Source organism: Cyrtonyx montezumae, unplaced genomic scaffold (assembly GCF_038088225.1).
Source record: "Cyrtonyx montezumae isolate F1298 unplaced genomic scaffold, pur_monq_1.0 scaffold_8, whole genome shotgun sequence".
In the NCBI taxonomy this organism is placed as follows: Eukaryota; Metazoa; Chordata; class Aves; order Galliformes; family Odontophoridae; genus Cyrtonyx; species Cyrtonyx montezumae.
In genome coordinates, this window is record NW_027072089.1 from 47301697 (window position 1) to 47319304 (window position 17608).

Consider the following 17608-nt stretch of genomic DNA (forward strand, 5'->3'; position numbering starts at 1 on the left):
TAAGTATGTATTGGATAGTTCAGCTGGAAGTTCAATTACAGTAAATGCAATAAAATAAGTAAATGCTTATTTGCTTTACCTGCTTTGCTGTAATCCTTGGCCATAGGCAGCCTTGATAAGGATGTATTCAATATTGCTTAGCACAGACATAAAGTCAGAACGTGACACAGGCTGGTCAGACACGGAATTAAAATACTTCCAAGAACCCTAAGGGAAAATAACACGTTATTAAAACCATGAGTATTTAAGATCACTTAAAGTTAAATGTCTTCCTCCTTACAATTTCTTCTGGAAATACAGGCAGTGACTGAGTTTATACTCTTTGCCCCAGAAAATCCAAAACCTGGCTCCACATTAGAACAAAATGTGTTTTTTATTTTGCCTTTCTTTTCCTTCCCTGCATCTAAATTCTATTCCCAGTTTCCACAGGACAGCAGTCATGGCTGGATCTATAGAACCTGGACAGTCAAAGGATCAGGACTACACTGCATTCTTAGGTGCAGTTTGAAATACAGACATTCTCTGAAAGAGTGGTCAGGCACTGGAATGGCCTGCCTAGGGAGGTGGTTGAGGCACCATCTCTAGCGCTGTTCAAGAAGCGTTTAAATGAGGTGCTAAGGGATTTGATTTAGTAGTTCAGTGGGTAGGGATGGTGATAGGAGGATGGTTGGACTAGATGATCTTTTAGGTCCTTTCCAACCTAATGTACCTATGAACCTATTTTTTTAAATTATGTCCTGCCTCCTATCAAGACTACTTCTCACCACAGTCCCAGGCAGCAGAGCCTTAGGGACCAAAGAAGATCACTGTTTTGAAATTTGAGTTTCTCTTTGAAAACCTTTCCACAGCAACTCCTTTAGTACTTCCAAAAGAGAAGCAGATAAAGTTTTCCTATAATATGATTTTCCCAGACATGTTTTTAATGAAATAGGTGCAATGTAATCCAGTCTATTTGAGATCAGGTACGTACTTCTCAGCATATTCACTTAAATATATTAGGTTTCCCTCATGAAGATCTCTCTCATGAGATACATATCTCCATTTCAACACCAATGTTATAGCTTACCTCCTTCATTTCTACTTCTTCCTCACTTCTTATTCCATTTTCTGGAGAAGGGCTGTCTACACAGATGACCAATTTGCTGGTATGACCCCCTTTCATTAGAATCTGTGGCTCAAAATTTGAGGTTCCAAAGCCATCCAAAGCATAAAAAGCAACAGTATATCTCAGTTTGCCTCCGTATGCCATGAGCTGTTTGGATATAAAATTATTACTTTTATTTATTCCAAGGTTATCGCTACTAATTTTAATGTCATCAGAAGATTTGAAAACTGACAGTTCTTTGATGAATTGGCAATAAGGCATGAAAACTGACTTAAACTCAGCAGTTTTTACACCAAGGGCGAACACATATTTTTAAAAAGCAGGCAGTTTCCTCTTTTAGAACTTTTCAAGGCGTAAACTCAACTTTCACTTAATTTCTAAGCAGCAGAGATTTCATGATCTATGTACTGAATCTAGTATCAAGGTTGAAAGCCCTTTTGAGTTTCTAAACTAAAGCTGAATATATCACATTTCCTCTCCATACAATTTCTGGAAAGTAATACTGCAATTAAATATTTACAGAATCAAGAAAATTATCATTAGAAAAGGGTAATGTAAACAGACAGTTTGTGCTAGCTATAAGTTCATTTATATAATTATATTAATTCATGCAATTTTATTACCTACTTGAATTAAATAACACAGAAAAATGTTATCAAGTTAAAGTGACCATTATACAACAAAGGAGTGACATTAATAGACTAAAGAAATTATCTAGAAAGCATTCTAATTATTTAATGGTCTCACCTGGTCTCCCTGAAACTGCTCTGGTAGCCTCCAGTAAAATGTTTCTGTATTTAAGTACTTTCTGACAATGGCAGCATCCAGTAAAACATCAGGAAATTGTGAAAATACTCCTTCCACTGTTCCAGTAAGGTTACTTTGAGCTACTACATGCAGAATGGACTGGTCTGGAGTTAAGATTATCTGCAACATGAAGAGCAATAGATTCATTTAACAAAAATATTTTATCCCAATATAATTTACCATAAATAGTCTTGGTTTCCTTTATATAGTCAACATTCAATTTTATAGGTATAAAAGTCCAAGCCAAAAAATAAAAATAAAAAATAAAAAGAAGAATATTTTTTAACAATTTTTTTCACAATGTGTGGAGTCAAGTACAGGGTTTCAGAAATAAGAGTACATTTTATTTGTCGTTTTGCCATCAGTCACTGTCCCTGTGAGCTAGATTATACATTTCACCTGATTTATGAAATGTATGCTACCTTTTTTTTTTTTTTTTTTTACACCAGTGTGATATCATGCGTGTAACACCAAACTTCACCAACACGTTTATGTCACTCTACTCACGGGAATTCTCACATGATCTTCTACTTCCAAACAAGATGTAGACATTCCAAAGCAGAAACATGGAGTACAACCTAGTGCATTGTTTGCAGACAGAGCAAAAGTTCCAGGTTTACACTCACTGCACTGCAGCCCAAATACATTTTCCTGAAGGAAAGCAAAACAAAAAAACAAAAAACCATGAGCTCCACACTCATGTTACTTTGCTAACAGTATATTTCATTTCCATTACACAACAATGTTTTTTAAAAACTGTGAAGCCTTAAATAAACTTCATGTATTAGAATTCCTAACTAAAATTAGCAACTATGTTTTTCCATTGAAGACAAAACCCTTCTTTTGCCCACCTCCATCTGAAAAAAAGGCTCTTAAAGTCAAAGATGTTCAGTATGAATGGAAATCAAGGTACTTAGTCCCGAACATTTGTTCTTGCATTTACTTCTCCACTGTTAAGTCCAACTTGAAGAAACACTAGACAAATTACAGTCAATGTTGATCCTTTTTTTAAAAAAAAAAAAAAAAAAGAAGAAGTTGTACTATTAAATTTCTTTTTTTAATATTTTCTGGTTTTAAAAAAGAAGTGTCCATTCAGGCTCCAGTATTAGGAAGATAACTGAGATATTCAAAGTACTGTTTTTGTCTCTAGTATAGGAAATACAAATCTGAACTTGGAACATAACCAGATTAAGAAAAATGTCTAAATTACAATTTCGTATTTACTGGTTTCTTCCTATCATTATAAAATGGATTTTTAAAAGATCAGATTATATTATCTGAATTAATATACTGCTCCCAGACCTAATAAAATTGTGTGTATGAGTAGAAAAAAATTCTCTGTACCTCATTTTTTTTTCCATTGTTAGAATACAATAGCCTTCCCACTGGACTTTTCTAACATTTAATTAGCATATCTACAGCTTATTCCATTTTAGATGTGAAAACATTTTTGAAAGCTATCTCTACACAGAGGACAACATAATTATCTGCCAAAACAGCATGTAAGGAATTTATACCTTTTTTTAATTAAGGAAGAAACAACCTTTTGTCAGCAGTTGTCTTAATGTCATAGATTGTTTCAAAAAACTCATGATGATTACATGACTTACAAACTGAAATGTAAATCTGGCAGCAGAGTATTCCTAGTCTCAATGATGGAATAGAATTCCCCTGGCATAAAGAAGTAACATTTTCTCTTTTCTGCATAAGAATCAATTTTCATCAATGGTCCTTTCTGCTCTTTTTCAATCTTCTATGTGTACTCGAAAAATAAACTTTTTAATAGCAACACCAAAAGAATGTATATGAGCTATGAACAATTATTATTGGCAGTATTTGCAAAGCAAAATGCAGGTGGCATAAAAAATACACTCAAAAAAATTATCATTAACAATAGTATCAGGTGGCATTTATAGCATACAGAGAAATACAGTGATAAAGACTGGTGTCATTAAATATGCCAACTCCCATAAAACATTTGAAAGACACCAATCATTGTTCTAGCAAACGTACAGTGGTTGTTTTGTAAAATTAGAGAAAATTCAGCCAGTTAGAAATGATTTCTTTTTATCACATATGGGTCTGATCTTGACTTCTTAGCGCATATCTACATCAGTGCCATGAGTTTTGTCTAAAAGTGAAATGCAGCACTGTGCCACAATAACTGTATGACTACAAACTGGAAATAAACTTACCTGGCTTCTTAAAATCAAATAGAGGGTAATAAGAGAGGCAAACTGTCTAGCATTCTTTCAGGAACTTCTGAGAAGAGGAATAACAATGGCATGTTGGTAGCATTAATGCTCTCTCTTTTGCCTGCAGCAGTATTTGCCCAAAGTAGGAAAGTAATACTGGCAGTCTCTTAAACCCAGATAGCTCATAACAACACTGGTTTAGCACTGGCACAGAAAATCCATGAGGAGTGATTTTAGGTCTTCTCAGAAATATCTCAGAAGAGGGATGCAGTCTAAGATCCTTTCATTTCTATAGCTTTTATAATTTTTATGAAATAAATTATCAGAAACACCATGTGTCCCAGAAAAGTCTGAATACTTCAATACCTTGCAGGTACAGATGCCAGTTTCTTCTTGACAACCACAAAGTCCTTTAGTGTCATCACACGTCTCTGCTTTGGTTCCACTTAAGTCACAGTCACAAGCAACACAGTCTGGGTAGTCCCTGTAGCCTAATGCACATCTGGAACAGTTTTGTCCTCCAAATTCAGCTTTACATTGGCACTGACCCGTCAAAACGTCACACTGGAGACTGTTAGAACCATGGTCACTACAGTTGCAGGCCTTACAGGAAAAAAAAATCATGAATAAATCTTTAAAAATCACTTTTGTTACAACAGAAACTGCATAGTAAATTTAAAGTTGCCATTAAAACTCAGCGTATGTCAACAATTAATATACAATAGAAAAGCTAAGAACTTACATAGACATGGGATTGTTTACTTGTATTTAAAAAAAAGATTTGTATGTCAAATTTCTATTAAACAGTGGAATGTAAAACATAAAAGCTTTGTTAATTCCCAGAACTGGTATAGAATCAAAGGAGTTGAAGGATAGAGTCCCAAAAGATAGAATTCAAAAATATCTTAGTTAAAACAGTATTTATTTAATGTAATAAATAAATTATAACAATGCCATGTAAATACTGGATGAAATTTATGTATGTAAGTAGAATAAATTTATAAATAGAATAAAAATCTTAATACTAACATTTATTTAAGACTTCCAGAAGTATTAATAGGGTCTACATCTCACTCAAATTTTTTTTGGTTTTTGATCAGGAACTGAGAATCTCACTGAATCCAAAAGTAGGAAGTTTAATATACAATGCAGTTCAGCTTACAAAATGTACAAGTACATTTCAGTATCCTCTACCATTCTTCACATATTCATTGCTTGCCCTTTAAATCAAGCAGACTTCTCACTCACTCAGTACTGTGTACTATGCTGCATAGTCTAATACACTTCATGATCAAACAGGTTTATAACTTTGGCTCCTAAATACCACTAAAGGTCCAAAGTTCTGAAGGTTAAACCCTGCTTTATCAAAACAGAAATCATTTACATATATTTCCATATCAGTGTCACAATGATGAATAAGGACACTAAGGTACGCCTAATTGAGAGCAGCACTTGATTTGAAAAAAGTTCTAAGTGGAACAGAACTACTTTTCTGCTCAATCAACATACCTAGGAATGGAACCCAAATACTGAGAAAACATTCAACTTAATTCAACTTGTTCACTGGCAAGTGCTGTGGAATCAGACTACGAAAGGAAAACTTAAAGGGGTGATAGTCTACCACCACCATATTCTTACCCAAGTGAAATGGCACAGGAACCAGCACACTGTATTTACAGAACACTCACAAAAAGAATGAGAACAGCTTGAAAATGTAGAGGTTTAAAGAATGTTGTTATAAATCATAGATATAGCAAACTCTGAAGAAAGGGCTATATTATAGAATAAGGATGATAAAATAGCCTTAAAAAAATAAAAGATGAATAAAGAAAAGAATTTGCCTGATGCTTGTGCTTGTCAGGTACTTAGCACATATAATAACAGAATTTGTCAAGTTGATTATATTTTTGCTTTATCCATTGAAATTACCCATTATATTCATGTAATTCTGAGGCCTTTTACAGTCTTGGCGTTTACAAAACAAAGATCGGTCCAATGCTGTATGTGGTAGGAATTTACTGGGAAAACTTAATTTGTGAATGGTTGATACTCCTCAGATCTGAACTATAGTTGCATTTTAATGCTTAAAAATCAATGTTAAGCTCCATTCAGGAAACATAAACTAACTACCTTATACCATTTATATTTTAAATATTTATTAAAGCATATAATGATTTAGAAGACATCTATATTTCATTTTTCTTAAAGCCACAATATCAATTCTTGTTTAGCACAGAAACTATGTTCCTTGCTTAAGCAACTGACAGTGAAAATACATGCTTCAATTTTCTTAGATGATCAACGCACCTACTCAGACATTCTGGATCAGTATTTTCAAAGACACCATACTTAAAAAAAACTCCTCAATCAACACTTTAAAGTCTAGCACTAACACTTTGAAACATAAAACAACAACTGAGGTCCTCAAATCAAGAGTCCAGTTCTAGCACGAGTATATTGCTTTAGCAAATGGCAAACTGCTTGGAACTGTCTTGGCATCTCAGTCAACCTACCATACCTTGCAGCCAAGTTTAGGAGAAAGTCCCCAGTGATTTTCCTCACAGAGTTCACATTTTGGTCCCTGAGTATGAGGGGGACAAATGCACTGACCAGAATCTGCATTGCAGTTGTTCTGAGTATGAGCACAGTCACAGGCTGCAAAAGAAATGGTACCAAATGATTAAATTTATTTGCCTTTCCTAAACAGAAAACAAACAAACAAACAGAAAACCATGACTGTTGATAATCTTACTTTTCTTACTGATACCGTATGGTGCTCCTTGTATTCCTTGCCCAATTGGGAACTAAATTACAATCAGAGTGGCAAGTTTTTGGTTTTTTTTTAAATGAAAGTACATTATTCTTTTTTGATGTGGCCTGTTTAGTGATCTAAAAAGCAAGGCTGCACTTACACAGGGGAATTAACATAGCCAAACAAATATTGTGGATAAAAGTAAATCTTTAGAAGAAAATGCCATTATAAAGGATGCAAACCTGATCAGGGATTTTATCATTAATAAATGCAGTACTATTCTTGCTCGAAAGCAGAAATGTGGAAACACTTTTTTAATTACCTTAATAAAACTTACAAATTTTTCCAAGTCTGATATGGTAAAAGGTACCTAAGGGATTGATTCCTAGTAAAGACACAGTATACCACCCCACTGAAGACTTCACATTACTATACTATGAAAAAAAGTCTCTGTGAAGTTTGAGAAAAGGTAGACGTCACTTTAGCTATGCTGTGTTGAAAGGAGTATCTTAGTAACTTGATAAATCTGAAGATGGTACCTTCTCAGTTAGGATTAAAGTTTTCCTCTAATGGGAAAATATAGTCAATAACCTTCCTTATCAAGGAGGAAACCATAGTTTGGAAAATTTAAACAGAAAAAAATATGGAAGAAGTTTGCAATAGTAACTTGTTCCGTAGCTTAATCAAAGTATCGGGAAACCATTCTCCAGACTTCTTGGAATAGTTATACTTCAGCAATGTTCAGTTGTTCTGATAACACAAAATACATTGCTGAAATTTCACATAACCCCTGAAAGAATCATGGATTACAGCTTACGTGTACAGCCACCATTCTGCAATGAATGAAAGCCATGAGCACAGTGATCACACTTCTCTCCAGCCACTCCTGGTAAACAATGGCACTGCCCCTGATGATCACAGTCCTCAGAGATGGAGCCAAATTGACTGCAGTTGCAGGGAATACAGCCAAGTCCACTAAGCACACCATAAAAGCCATTCTGTTGGACAAGAAGGAGATATGTTAGAGTACCTCAAGTCTATCGTTTACTTTCCTGTCCATCTGACCTGTATGAACATTGATCAACTGTGTGTGACTGCTATGGGATGAGTATCTGGCCTCATCTCTTCACTGTTCCTAGCTACAGACAAGTATGCATTTGGGTGAAGAAATGAAAACTGAAATGATCTCATGGTCCTCTAATCTCATTAGTGAGACTTGTTTTAAACTCTGACATTATTTCTAATTAAAGATCTTCATGAGGGCAAGGGTAGGCTGAGCTGACAAATCGCAGATTTTTGTGAATTAAAGAGCAGAACAGAGCGTGTCAGTGACCTGTGGTACATGTAATTTGAAAGGCTTTCAGCTCAGCTGGCACAAGGGCAGTAACTGGCCACAGTCTTTCTGCTGGAGTCTTTGAGTCAGTTCCATACTCAGCAAAGACTGTTGTTTTGTCTCACCAGTGAATACCTATTTGTTCTTGTAACAAGCCTGCCTTTTAGCTGAATCTTTTTCTTGGTGTTCAGCCACAATGTATTTACTATCCCTAATTGCATTTTTCAGATATTCCCAGAGCATGGCCAGCAGGTCAAGGGAGGTGATCTTCCCCCTCTACTCTGTCCTGGTGAGGCCTCACCTGAAGTACTGTGTCCCTGGTACAAAAAGTACTCCGTGGTACAAAAAAGACAGGGATATCCTGGAAAGAGTCCAGCAGAAGGCTACAAAGATGATAAAAGGCCTGGAACACTCCTCTCTTATGAGGAAAGGCTGAGAGACCTGGGTCTGTTCAGCCTTGAGAAAGGAAGATTCAGAGGGGATCTGATCCACATCTAAGAAGTGAGAGGCAAAGGGACGACGAGGCTGGACTCTTCTCAGCAGTGTGTGGTGATAGGACAATGGGAAATGTCTACAAAGTGAAGCATAGGAAGTTCTGCACAAATGTACATGGGATCTTCCTCACAGTGCAGTGACGGAGCAGTGGCACAGCTGCACAGAGCGGTGGTGGAGTCTCCTTCTCTGGAGAAGTTCAAGACCAACCTGGATGCCTACCTGTGCAACCTGGGCTAGGGAGCTGCTTTGGCAGGGGGTTGGACTCGATGAGCTTTAAAGGTCATAAGTTCGTAAGTTCATAAGTTCATAAGGTTGGAAAGGACCTATAAGATCATCTAGTCCAACCATCCTCCTATCACTATCTCTACCCAACTACTAAATTAAGTCCTTTAGCACCTCATCTAAACACTTCTTGAACAGCGCTAGGGATGGTGCCTCAACCACCTCCCTAGGCAGGCCATTCCAGTGCCTGACCACTCTTTCAGAAAAGAAATGCTTCCTGAGGTCTAATCTAAATCTTCCCTGGCGCAACTTGTGGCCATTCCCTCTCGTCCTGTCATTACTTATCAGGGAGAAGAGGCCTACCCCCACCTCACCACAACCCCCCTTCAGGAAGTGGTAGAGTGCAATAAGGTCTCCTCTGAGCCTCCTCTTCTCCAGACTAAACAATCCCAGCTCCCTCAGCCGCTCCTCATAAGACTTGTGCTCCAGGCCCCTCACAGTTTTGTTGCCCTTCTCTGAACACGCTCCAGGGCCTCAATGTCCTTCTTGTAGTGAGGGGCCCAAAACTGAACACAGTACTCGAGGTGCGGCCGTACCAGAGCTGAGTACAGGGGGATGATCACCTCCCTGCTCCTGCTGGCTACACTATTTCTAATACAGGCCAGGATGCTGTTGGCCTTCTTAGCCACCTGGGCACACTGCCGGCTCATGTTGAGCCGAGCATCAACCAACACCCCCAGGTCCTTTTCCTCTCCACATTCTTCAAGCCATTCTGCCCCAAGCCTATAGCATTGCATGGGGTTATTGTGGCCAAAGTGCAGGACCCGGCACTTGGTCTTATTGAACCTCATCCCATTTTGCTCAGCCCAGCTGTTCAGCCTATCCAAATCCCTCTGAAGGGCCTCCCTACCCTCAGGCAGTTTGACACATCCTCCCAGCTTTGTGTCATCTGCAAACTTACTGAGGGTACACTCAATTCCCTCATCTAGGTCATCAATAAAGATATTAAACAAGATGGGCCCCAAAACTGACCCTTGGGGGACACCACTCGTAACAGGACGCCAGCTGGACTTAACTCCATTAACCACTACCCTCTGGGCACGGCCCTCCAGCCAGTTCTCCACCCAGAGAAGAGTGAACCTGTCCACACCACGGGCTGCCAGTTTCCTTAGGAGAATACTGTGGGAGACCGTGTCAAAGGCCTTGCTGAAGTCCAGGTAGACTACATCAACAGCCTTTCCCTCATCTACCTGTCTGGTCACCCAGTCATAGAAGGAGATGAGGTTGGACAAGCACGACCTGCCCCTGGTGAACCCGTGCTGGCTGGGTCTGATCCCTTTATTGCCATGCACGTGTCGTGTGATCTCCCTCAATAACATCTGTTCCATAACTTTCCCTGATACCGAGGTCAGGCTGACAGGCCTGTAGTTCCCCGGGTCTTCCTTACGGCCTTTCTTGAAGATGGGAGTCACATCGGCAAGCCTCCAATCTTGTGGGACCTCTCCAGATAACCAGGAATGCTGATAGATGGCAGAAAGTGGCTCGGCAATCACCTCTGCTAGCTCCCTCAGCACCCTTGGGTGGATCCCATCTGGCCCCATGGACTTGTGGGAGTTCAGATGGAGGAGAAGATCTCTGACCGTCTCTGCTTGAATCACAGGGGGTGCATTATGCACCCCGTCCCAGACTTCCAGGTCAGGGCAAGTACCATTTGGATAACTGTCCTGTTTATTAAAGACAGATGTGAAGAAGGCATTGAGGTCCCTTCCAACCCCTACAATTCTGTGATTCTGTAAGTTCATTTTGCAGAAGCACTGCACGGATGCCTTCAGGTCTGTTAGTGGTGTTTAGTTTTGTTTGTTTTTTTTGCAGGCAGCAAACACAATTGCACCCTTTCAGGCAGTGCAACACCAGCGTAAACAGCCTGATTTATAAGGAGGCTTGAGTCACAGCTTCACAATTTGCAACTACAAAAACCTGTCTAGATAAACCTTCCTCTCCTCTCCAACAACAGCTCCACACACCCCTGGATGTATTTGTTTGCTGCTGTTCTCTGTATCTGCTCTAGTCTGAGTTCATAGCATCGCAGAAGTTCATCCTGCTTGAACAAGGGTGATCAGAATATTACACAAGAACCTAGATATGACCTTACTGGTATATTATGACTGTCTGTCTCTGATGGAAATAACTCAATGGCATGTCCTAAATTACATTTGCCTTTTCTATAGCTGCACCACACAGGAGGCAGAGGCCTCCAATAGTCCAATAGTATGCTGAAGACTTTTACCTCCTCAGTCCATTCCAGACCACACAAGTTTTCTTCTTAGATTCCAAGTTACATTGTATTTTATACTACTGAAAATCATCTCTTTTCCCTGAAACACTTCTGAGCTATTTTGGATTCCATCAACAATTTTGTGCCAAAACCATAAATGAAAGTATTAAACAAACTGATCAAAAACCTTCGGTTTCCTACACAGCAAACATGAATTCAAATTCCCAGAAAATTGTGAAATAATCTTTGATATCAAGCTTTTAAGCAATCAGAACATTGCTTTTGTGTTTCCTCATACTGATGCTGCTGTATGCAGATAAACAGCTCTATGGGAACTGCTGAGTCATGGTCTGAACCACTGAATGAGCACCTGAAGGTAAGATCTGGTCAGCCCTGGGGGCACAGGGGAAGGTGATTCACCTGTGTGACTGGAAGGGGTAGAGCCAGGCTCCACCTTTCTTAGACCTCATTTAAGGGCTGACTGCCACTGAGGAAGGATCTCTTGTTGGAGATCCTCCTTTTTGGAGTTCCTTCCCTGCAAGCCTAGGATCTTCAAAGATGTGTGATCACTTATTTTCCTTCTTTTAGTAACACTTCCTTGTTCATGCTCATCTTCTTGCCTTTACAATCCTTACAACAGGCAGACCAAGATATGAAAAAAACCACAGGTATTAGGAACAGGTATGTATCTGCTTACCAAGCACTTGTCACACTTTTGTCCAATCACTTTTGACTTGCAGGGACAGATGCCTGTCTCATGATGACAGACACTTGAAAGGGAACCATTCACGTGGCACTCGCAGGCTTATGTTTAGATAAAGAATAAATGCATATTAAAAAAAAACATTATTTTTTGTATTATGTACTATTCCAAATTTGTTACATAAAGTGCATTTCATTTGTTCATCTATATCCTACTGATGTTAACACACAACATCAAAAAAACATACTACATGCTAAGCAAATACAAAAACAACAAACTCTGAGGAGATAAATTTGGTGAAATTGAAGAAACAAACTTACATGTAAAATTCAGAAGCAGAAAATAACTATAGTCACTGGAGGGGGAGCATTAAGCAAGTCAGAAGGTTTCAGAAATATGAAGTGTCAGACCCTAGCATGATATATTCCATCCTCAGGCTAAACAAAACCCATAGTTTTCAGTCTGCACTTATCAACTCACAACTTGAAGGATAGATCTTTTGCAAAATACATCTATCTTCCTAACCATTCTGCTGCAAGCAGACCATGGTTTTCTGTTCTTTATGTTCTCAGAGTAATAATAACAGCTTACCGCGGCAACTTTTCTCAGTCACTGCATCTCCATAGTACCCATCAGCACACTTTTCACAGTGATGTCCTGCTGTGTTCCCCACACATTTCAAGCACTGCCCTGTGACAGCATCACAATGATCTTCTTCTTGAGGGTCCACATTGTCATTGCATTCACAAGGAACACACGACTGTCCAGGCACAAGTGGATTTCCATAGTAACCATTTGCACACCTGCACCACAGATTTGAATCTTTGTCAGAGAATAGTCCAGGTTGGAAGGGACCACAAAAGATAATCTAGTCCAAACCTTCATAAACTTTGTCTAGATTAAATTACCTTGCATCCCAACCAGCTGCATCTTGAATGCAGCTGAAATGAAATCACATCAAACACTCTCCTCACTCCAGAGAGTATTACCTATTAAATTTTGCTCTGAAGAGTCAGTGTATTACAAGCAAAGACAAAATGAAGAAAAATTTACTAGGAATATTTTGTATATGTGATATAAACAATTTAAAGTAGACAGGATGATTAAGAGCTGGTAAGGAGAATCACACAGTTGCCCTACCCACAGATACCTTACCCAAAGTTAACATACCTTTCACACCGGGAGCCAGTATAGCCTGGAAGACACTTATCACAGACAATTCCACCTCCTTCATTCAGCTGGCAAGTAGGACTGAAACTACAAACAGTATTTGTGGAAATGAGTATTAAGACACAGAAACACAATATATTTGCAAACATCGATACCTACTCTTCAAATCCATGCACTTATCTATATAACCACATAATTGCACATTTCTCTGGGTTAACATCCACGTTTTACACATCACAATATGTCAAAACAAAGATACCATTTTCAGAAAACCTTCTGGAGTTCTTTCTTTTCTTTCAAAGGAAGACTTTAAAACTTCCTAAAAGCCTGTCCCTTCTAGCAAATTTGTCAAGTATGCATACCAAGCTCCTCTGTTTCAAGTATAACAATTCTGTCCTTCTGTTGTTTTCTAAACATGAAAGATAACTAATTTTGTTCCAAGATCAAGGACAGGTCTAAGTATTTCTTTTTATACTTTGTGTACAAACTACATGAGCTCACTCAGCCTGCTTTAGTGTATGTGTCAAATGACAACCTGACAAGACAATGTTGCTATGACACAGGCTCAAATGAAGAGAGTTCCCTCTCTTTCTCTTTTAGATTTCACAACATTCTTCTTAATCACACATTCTGACTTTGCTAATGATGCAGCAGAAAATCTGAAACATGCAGCTTACTTGTTTGCAGCGGAGCTCAGAGGGCAGGCACAGGGCTGGCAGTCCTCAGGAGTTCCTTGGGATGGACTTCCATAAAAGCCAGGCAAGCACTGATCACAAAAAGGTCCTGTCGTGTTGTGCTGACAAGCCTGGGAGACATGACAAAAAACTTTTCATGTTTACTTTTGATGGTTTTTCACTCCCTTGAGGGATATCTGCAGGAATCTGCGTGCAATACAGCATGCAGATTCAAGGAAACAACCATGAACAACTTTGAATTTTTTTTCTTTCTTAACCAAATTATAACAGTTGCTAATTTTTTCTTTCCTAAATTCTAAAATGTAACTTTACATTACAGAACATTATTTAAACATGAATTTGAAGTTATTTCTCATATTGCAAACACATATAACAATGATTTTCATATATATTTCTTGCTAGTGTTTAGACACTGCATTTGTGAGATTTTTAAATTTCATGAGAGATCCAAGATCCCTTCAGTAGGGAGTATGCAACTTCCATTGATGTCCGCCATGGAAGATACACAAAACTACATTCATGCTGCTTAATTTTGCTCAAATTTTATTGTCCACTCGGGCAAGCAAAGTCAAGATTTTTATCAGCCAATATACATTGAAATTTTTTATTTCGTTCTAATTATTCCACACTTGAAATGATAAAATGAAATAAAATCTTCATTGGAGAGCAATTTATTGGAGTCTCCTGAACATATAAAGTGTAAGCGAGTAATGAAAGAAAGCAAAATACAAAATTTACACCCATAGCTTGAAATTTACATACACCATAAACTTGTCTCCCACAGACAAAATGCCCTCCTAATCCCTAAACAGTTGTTTAAGATGCAAACACATCAGAGGACAACTTACAAAGCAAACACCTTGAGTATCACATTCAGTTGCGTGCCCATTGCATTTGCATGGTTGACAATTACCACCGAAGAGTATTCCATCTACCCGGTAGTAGCCAGGGAGACAGGACTGAAAAGAAATGGGGAGAAAAAGCAGAGGCATTATGTGTGTTAAAATTATGCATCAAATCATTTTCAAAGAGTCCATTTCCAACCACCCACTGACTTGTTCACGCTGTGGTAAACTGAATGCTCTTACAACTCTGCTGATGTCACTGCAACTCTTTTCTAATGTTAATTTCTTTTTTTTTTAATCTTTAACTGGAGGAAGGAGATAAAAATTAGTGCCATAAAACTTTGATTCCGCCCTTTGTACCCTGGAGACACATAAGTTCAGTTTTCTGCAGTTGAATATATGAATTTCTTTATTACAGGACAATAAAAAACAGATGGTCTATCTCATCTGCAGAATCATTAATGATACTATGGCACATGGCTGCATACTGAAATTATTTGTTAAAATAATTCCTGCTGTTCTGCAGGTGGTGCTCTGCCTCCGCAATCTTCTATTCACAGATTCATAAAATGCCACATAGCTTTATATATTTGACCCTTGTGCTAACTTCCAAAGACTAGCATTCCTCCCTGCTAACGTTCTTACTGCCTCCATAAACCTAATTACATAAAACAGCAATGCACTGAGCAATTCAGAACCAGGAAAAGAGCTATTTGTGAGTCAGGTAAGCCTGAAACACCTTCACAGTGCTTTTACAACTGCTCCCCCTGCAACACTAATGCTGCAATGTGCATGATCATCTTTTAGCGACACCAAATAGAATTCAAGAAAAAAGTTAAAAACCCATTTAATGCATCTAGAAGAAAATATCTACACTATCGTATACAGTACACAGCATTTCACCACAGAATACATACTTTTATGGCAGGGTAATTAAAAGAAGCTTGCCTTTAAAACCTGATCCTTTCAGAAAGGATATCATTTTGCACACACAAAACACTGTTACCTCACATGATATTCCTGTGTAACCTTGAGGACATTCACAGAATTCCACATCTGGTGCTGAAGAAAGGTCTATTACATTTGCACTTGCATTGTCCAGGGTCACTGAGTCCAACCTAGGATCAAGCATGAAAACATTATTTTTTTTCCCCCCAAAATTTGATAGTAATCAGTTTGGTTTTTTTTTTCTGAGACATACCACAGTGCAAGTTACAAAGTGAACTTCCTTTGTGCTTAGCTATCAGGTATAATGTTGTCCACACTAAATGCTACTAACTTAGGAAATGAAGAAGAAAGGCTATTCATAAGGCTGAGGGAAGTAAGTAAATAAGTGATGAAGCACTGGAACTGTGAGATCAGCAACATTTTATTCCGATATAATGGGGAGAACAAGAGAGATCCGCAAGGACCGATGAAGATACTGCTAATGCTGACTTGAGGCTACGAAATAATCAGGTAATCTACTCCAGACCAATTGTCCTATTACGCATTCCCTTAGAAATGAGCATCAGAACATCTACAAAGAGATTCTAAAAGAAATTACAGTCAGTATCTTTACTGGCAGGTTCTTAATAGTCAGTGATGGATTAACTTGTCACACACCACAATAAGCATACTTTTGGGAGTTTAGAAGATATTTTTCTCTAACAAAGCTACCAATACAATAAGGCTTTAGGGAATATTCCCTTAAAGTAGAAAACAATGATTCTGCTTTACCTGTCTCTAAAACAACTGCATGCCCCTTCCTGCACATTCCACGTGAGTGTGGACAACACTTGTCTTAAAAAAATACAATGAAAAATGATTTCTTCTAGAAATTATTAATGCAAAACTGACACCACAAGCGATGCTCAAAAATGAGTTCATAGATTAATTTTAGTATTTTGTGTCCCGTACCTGTACACAGCTTTTTTGGCAACGTTGTAGTTAGCTCTGATCAGAAGATGAGTCACATTCACCAGAACAGTCATCAGCCTTTCTCGGTCTATAGCTTTCTTTGTATTGAAGTCTATAAAATTCTCTGATACCAATCTCACTGAATTAGAGTACTCCTCATAGGGCTGTAATGACAAACCTGCTGCTCTTGTGCTCAAAATCTGACTGTTGCCCTGAAAGTAAAAGGCAGAAAACATTTTTTTGCATTTCTAGGGAAATTTCATTTAGCTGTTACATTTATTGTCAGATGCACATCCAGGTAATGTGGAAAAGAACATCCCTTTTATTAGAAAAAAGTTAAACATAAATTAAAAAATAAAGTTCTGTATTTTCTATGGATTCAGGAAGATTACAATCCCATGCTTTTTTTGGTACATTGACTTCAGAAACACTTGGTGTTCTTTTAGAAAATAATTGGATTATTTAAAAAAATCCAACTCCTCTACTAAACAAAATCTTTCTCTTCTATGCTCTATTAATAACTATGCATTACAAAATAAAGCTTTTCTGGAGGTGCCTGAACTTCATGTGGAGCCTTAGCTTTTAACTGCAACATAACTCCTGAAAAGTAAACAAACAGCAAGAATGTTCATCTGTTTCATAAACATAAGTTATTCCAGCTTATTGTAGTTGCTTTTTAAACAGAATGTTGCTCATCTAGTAATCACCACCTCTATGTTTTTAGCAAGGTTAATATTTAGGTATTTATTTACTATAAATAGAAATATCTTCCTACAGTTTAAAAGAAACAAAGCAGAAAATAAGAGAATTGAGTAGCAAGAAAATCTTGGCAGTGACATTCAAAACTGGGTTTAAAATTGAGGTCTAAGGAGGAATTAAAAATTATTGCTACATAAATACTACTTTATTTTCTTTTTTTTTTAACCTATACATGAATTTGTAATAATGTTTGAATAGTAGCCAGCTGAAAACCATCCACCTGAATGATGACATCCACGCTAGATACTATATCACTGTCCACACTCTCCATTGGAATGTCATAAGACACGGTATACTTCAAGTCCCCACCAAAAGCCGTGAGCTGAAATAATAAAAAAAAAAAAAGCCTTAAA

General features: G+C 37.9%; 1 protein-coding gene across 1 annotated transcript in view; it reads right to left on the reverse strand.

Annotated features, from left to right (window-relative positions):
• The window catches only part of LAMA1 (laminin subunit alpha 1), a 101569-nt gene that overhangs the window by 40538 nt on the left and 43423 nt on the right, over nucleotides 1-17608 (reverse strand). Inside the window, exons 13-27 of the mRNA XM_065752656.1 lie at nucleotides 17476-17577; nucleotides 16497-16708; nucleotides 15604-15715; nucleotides 14601-14711; nucleotides 13735-13862; nucleotides 13058-13144; nucleotides 12479-12690; nucleotides 11882-11988; nucleotides 7677-7857; nucleotides 6626-6762; nucleotides 4474-4710; nucleotides 2420-2563; nucleotides 1853-2032; nucleotides 1067-1252; nucleotides 80-207 (exon numbers count right to left, since the gene is read on the reverse strand). Of these exons, the coding sequence (XP_065608728.1) occupies nucleotides 80-207; nucleotides 1067-1252; nucleotides 1853-2032; nucleotides 2420-2563; nucleotides 4474-4710; nucleotides 6626-6762; nucleotides 7677-7857; nucleotides 11882-11988; nucleotides 12479-12690; nucleotides 13058-13144; nucleotides 13735-13862; nucleotides 14601-14711; nucleotides 15604-15715; nucleotides 16497-16708; nucleotides 17476-17577 (2264 nt within the window). The remainder of the gene's footprint in view (nucleotides 1-79; nucleotides 208-1066; nucleotides 1253-1852; nucleotides 2033-2419; nucleotides 2564-4473; nucleotides 4711-6625; nucleotides 6763-7676; nucleotides 7858-11881; nucleotides 11989-12478; nucleotides 12691-13057; nucleotides 13145-13734; nucleotides 13863-14600; nucleotides 14712-15603; nucleotides 15716-16496; nucleotides 16709-17475; nucleotides 17578-17608) is intronic.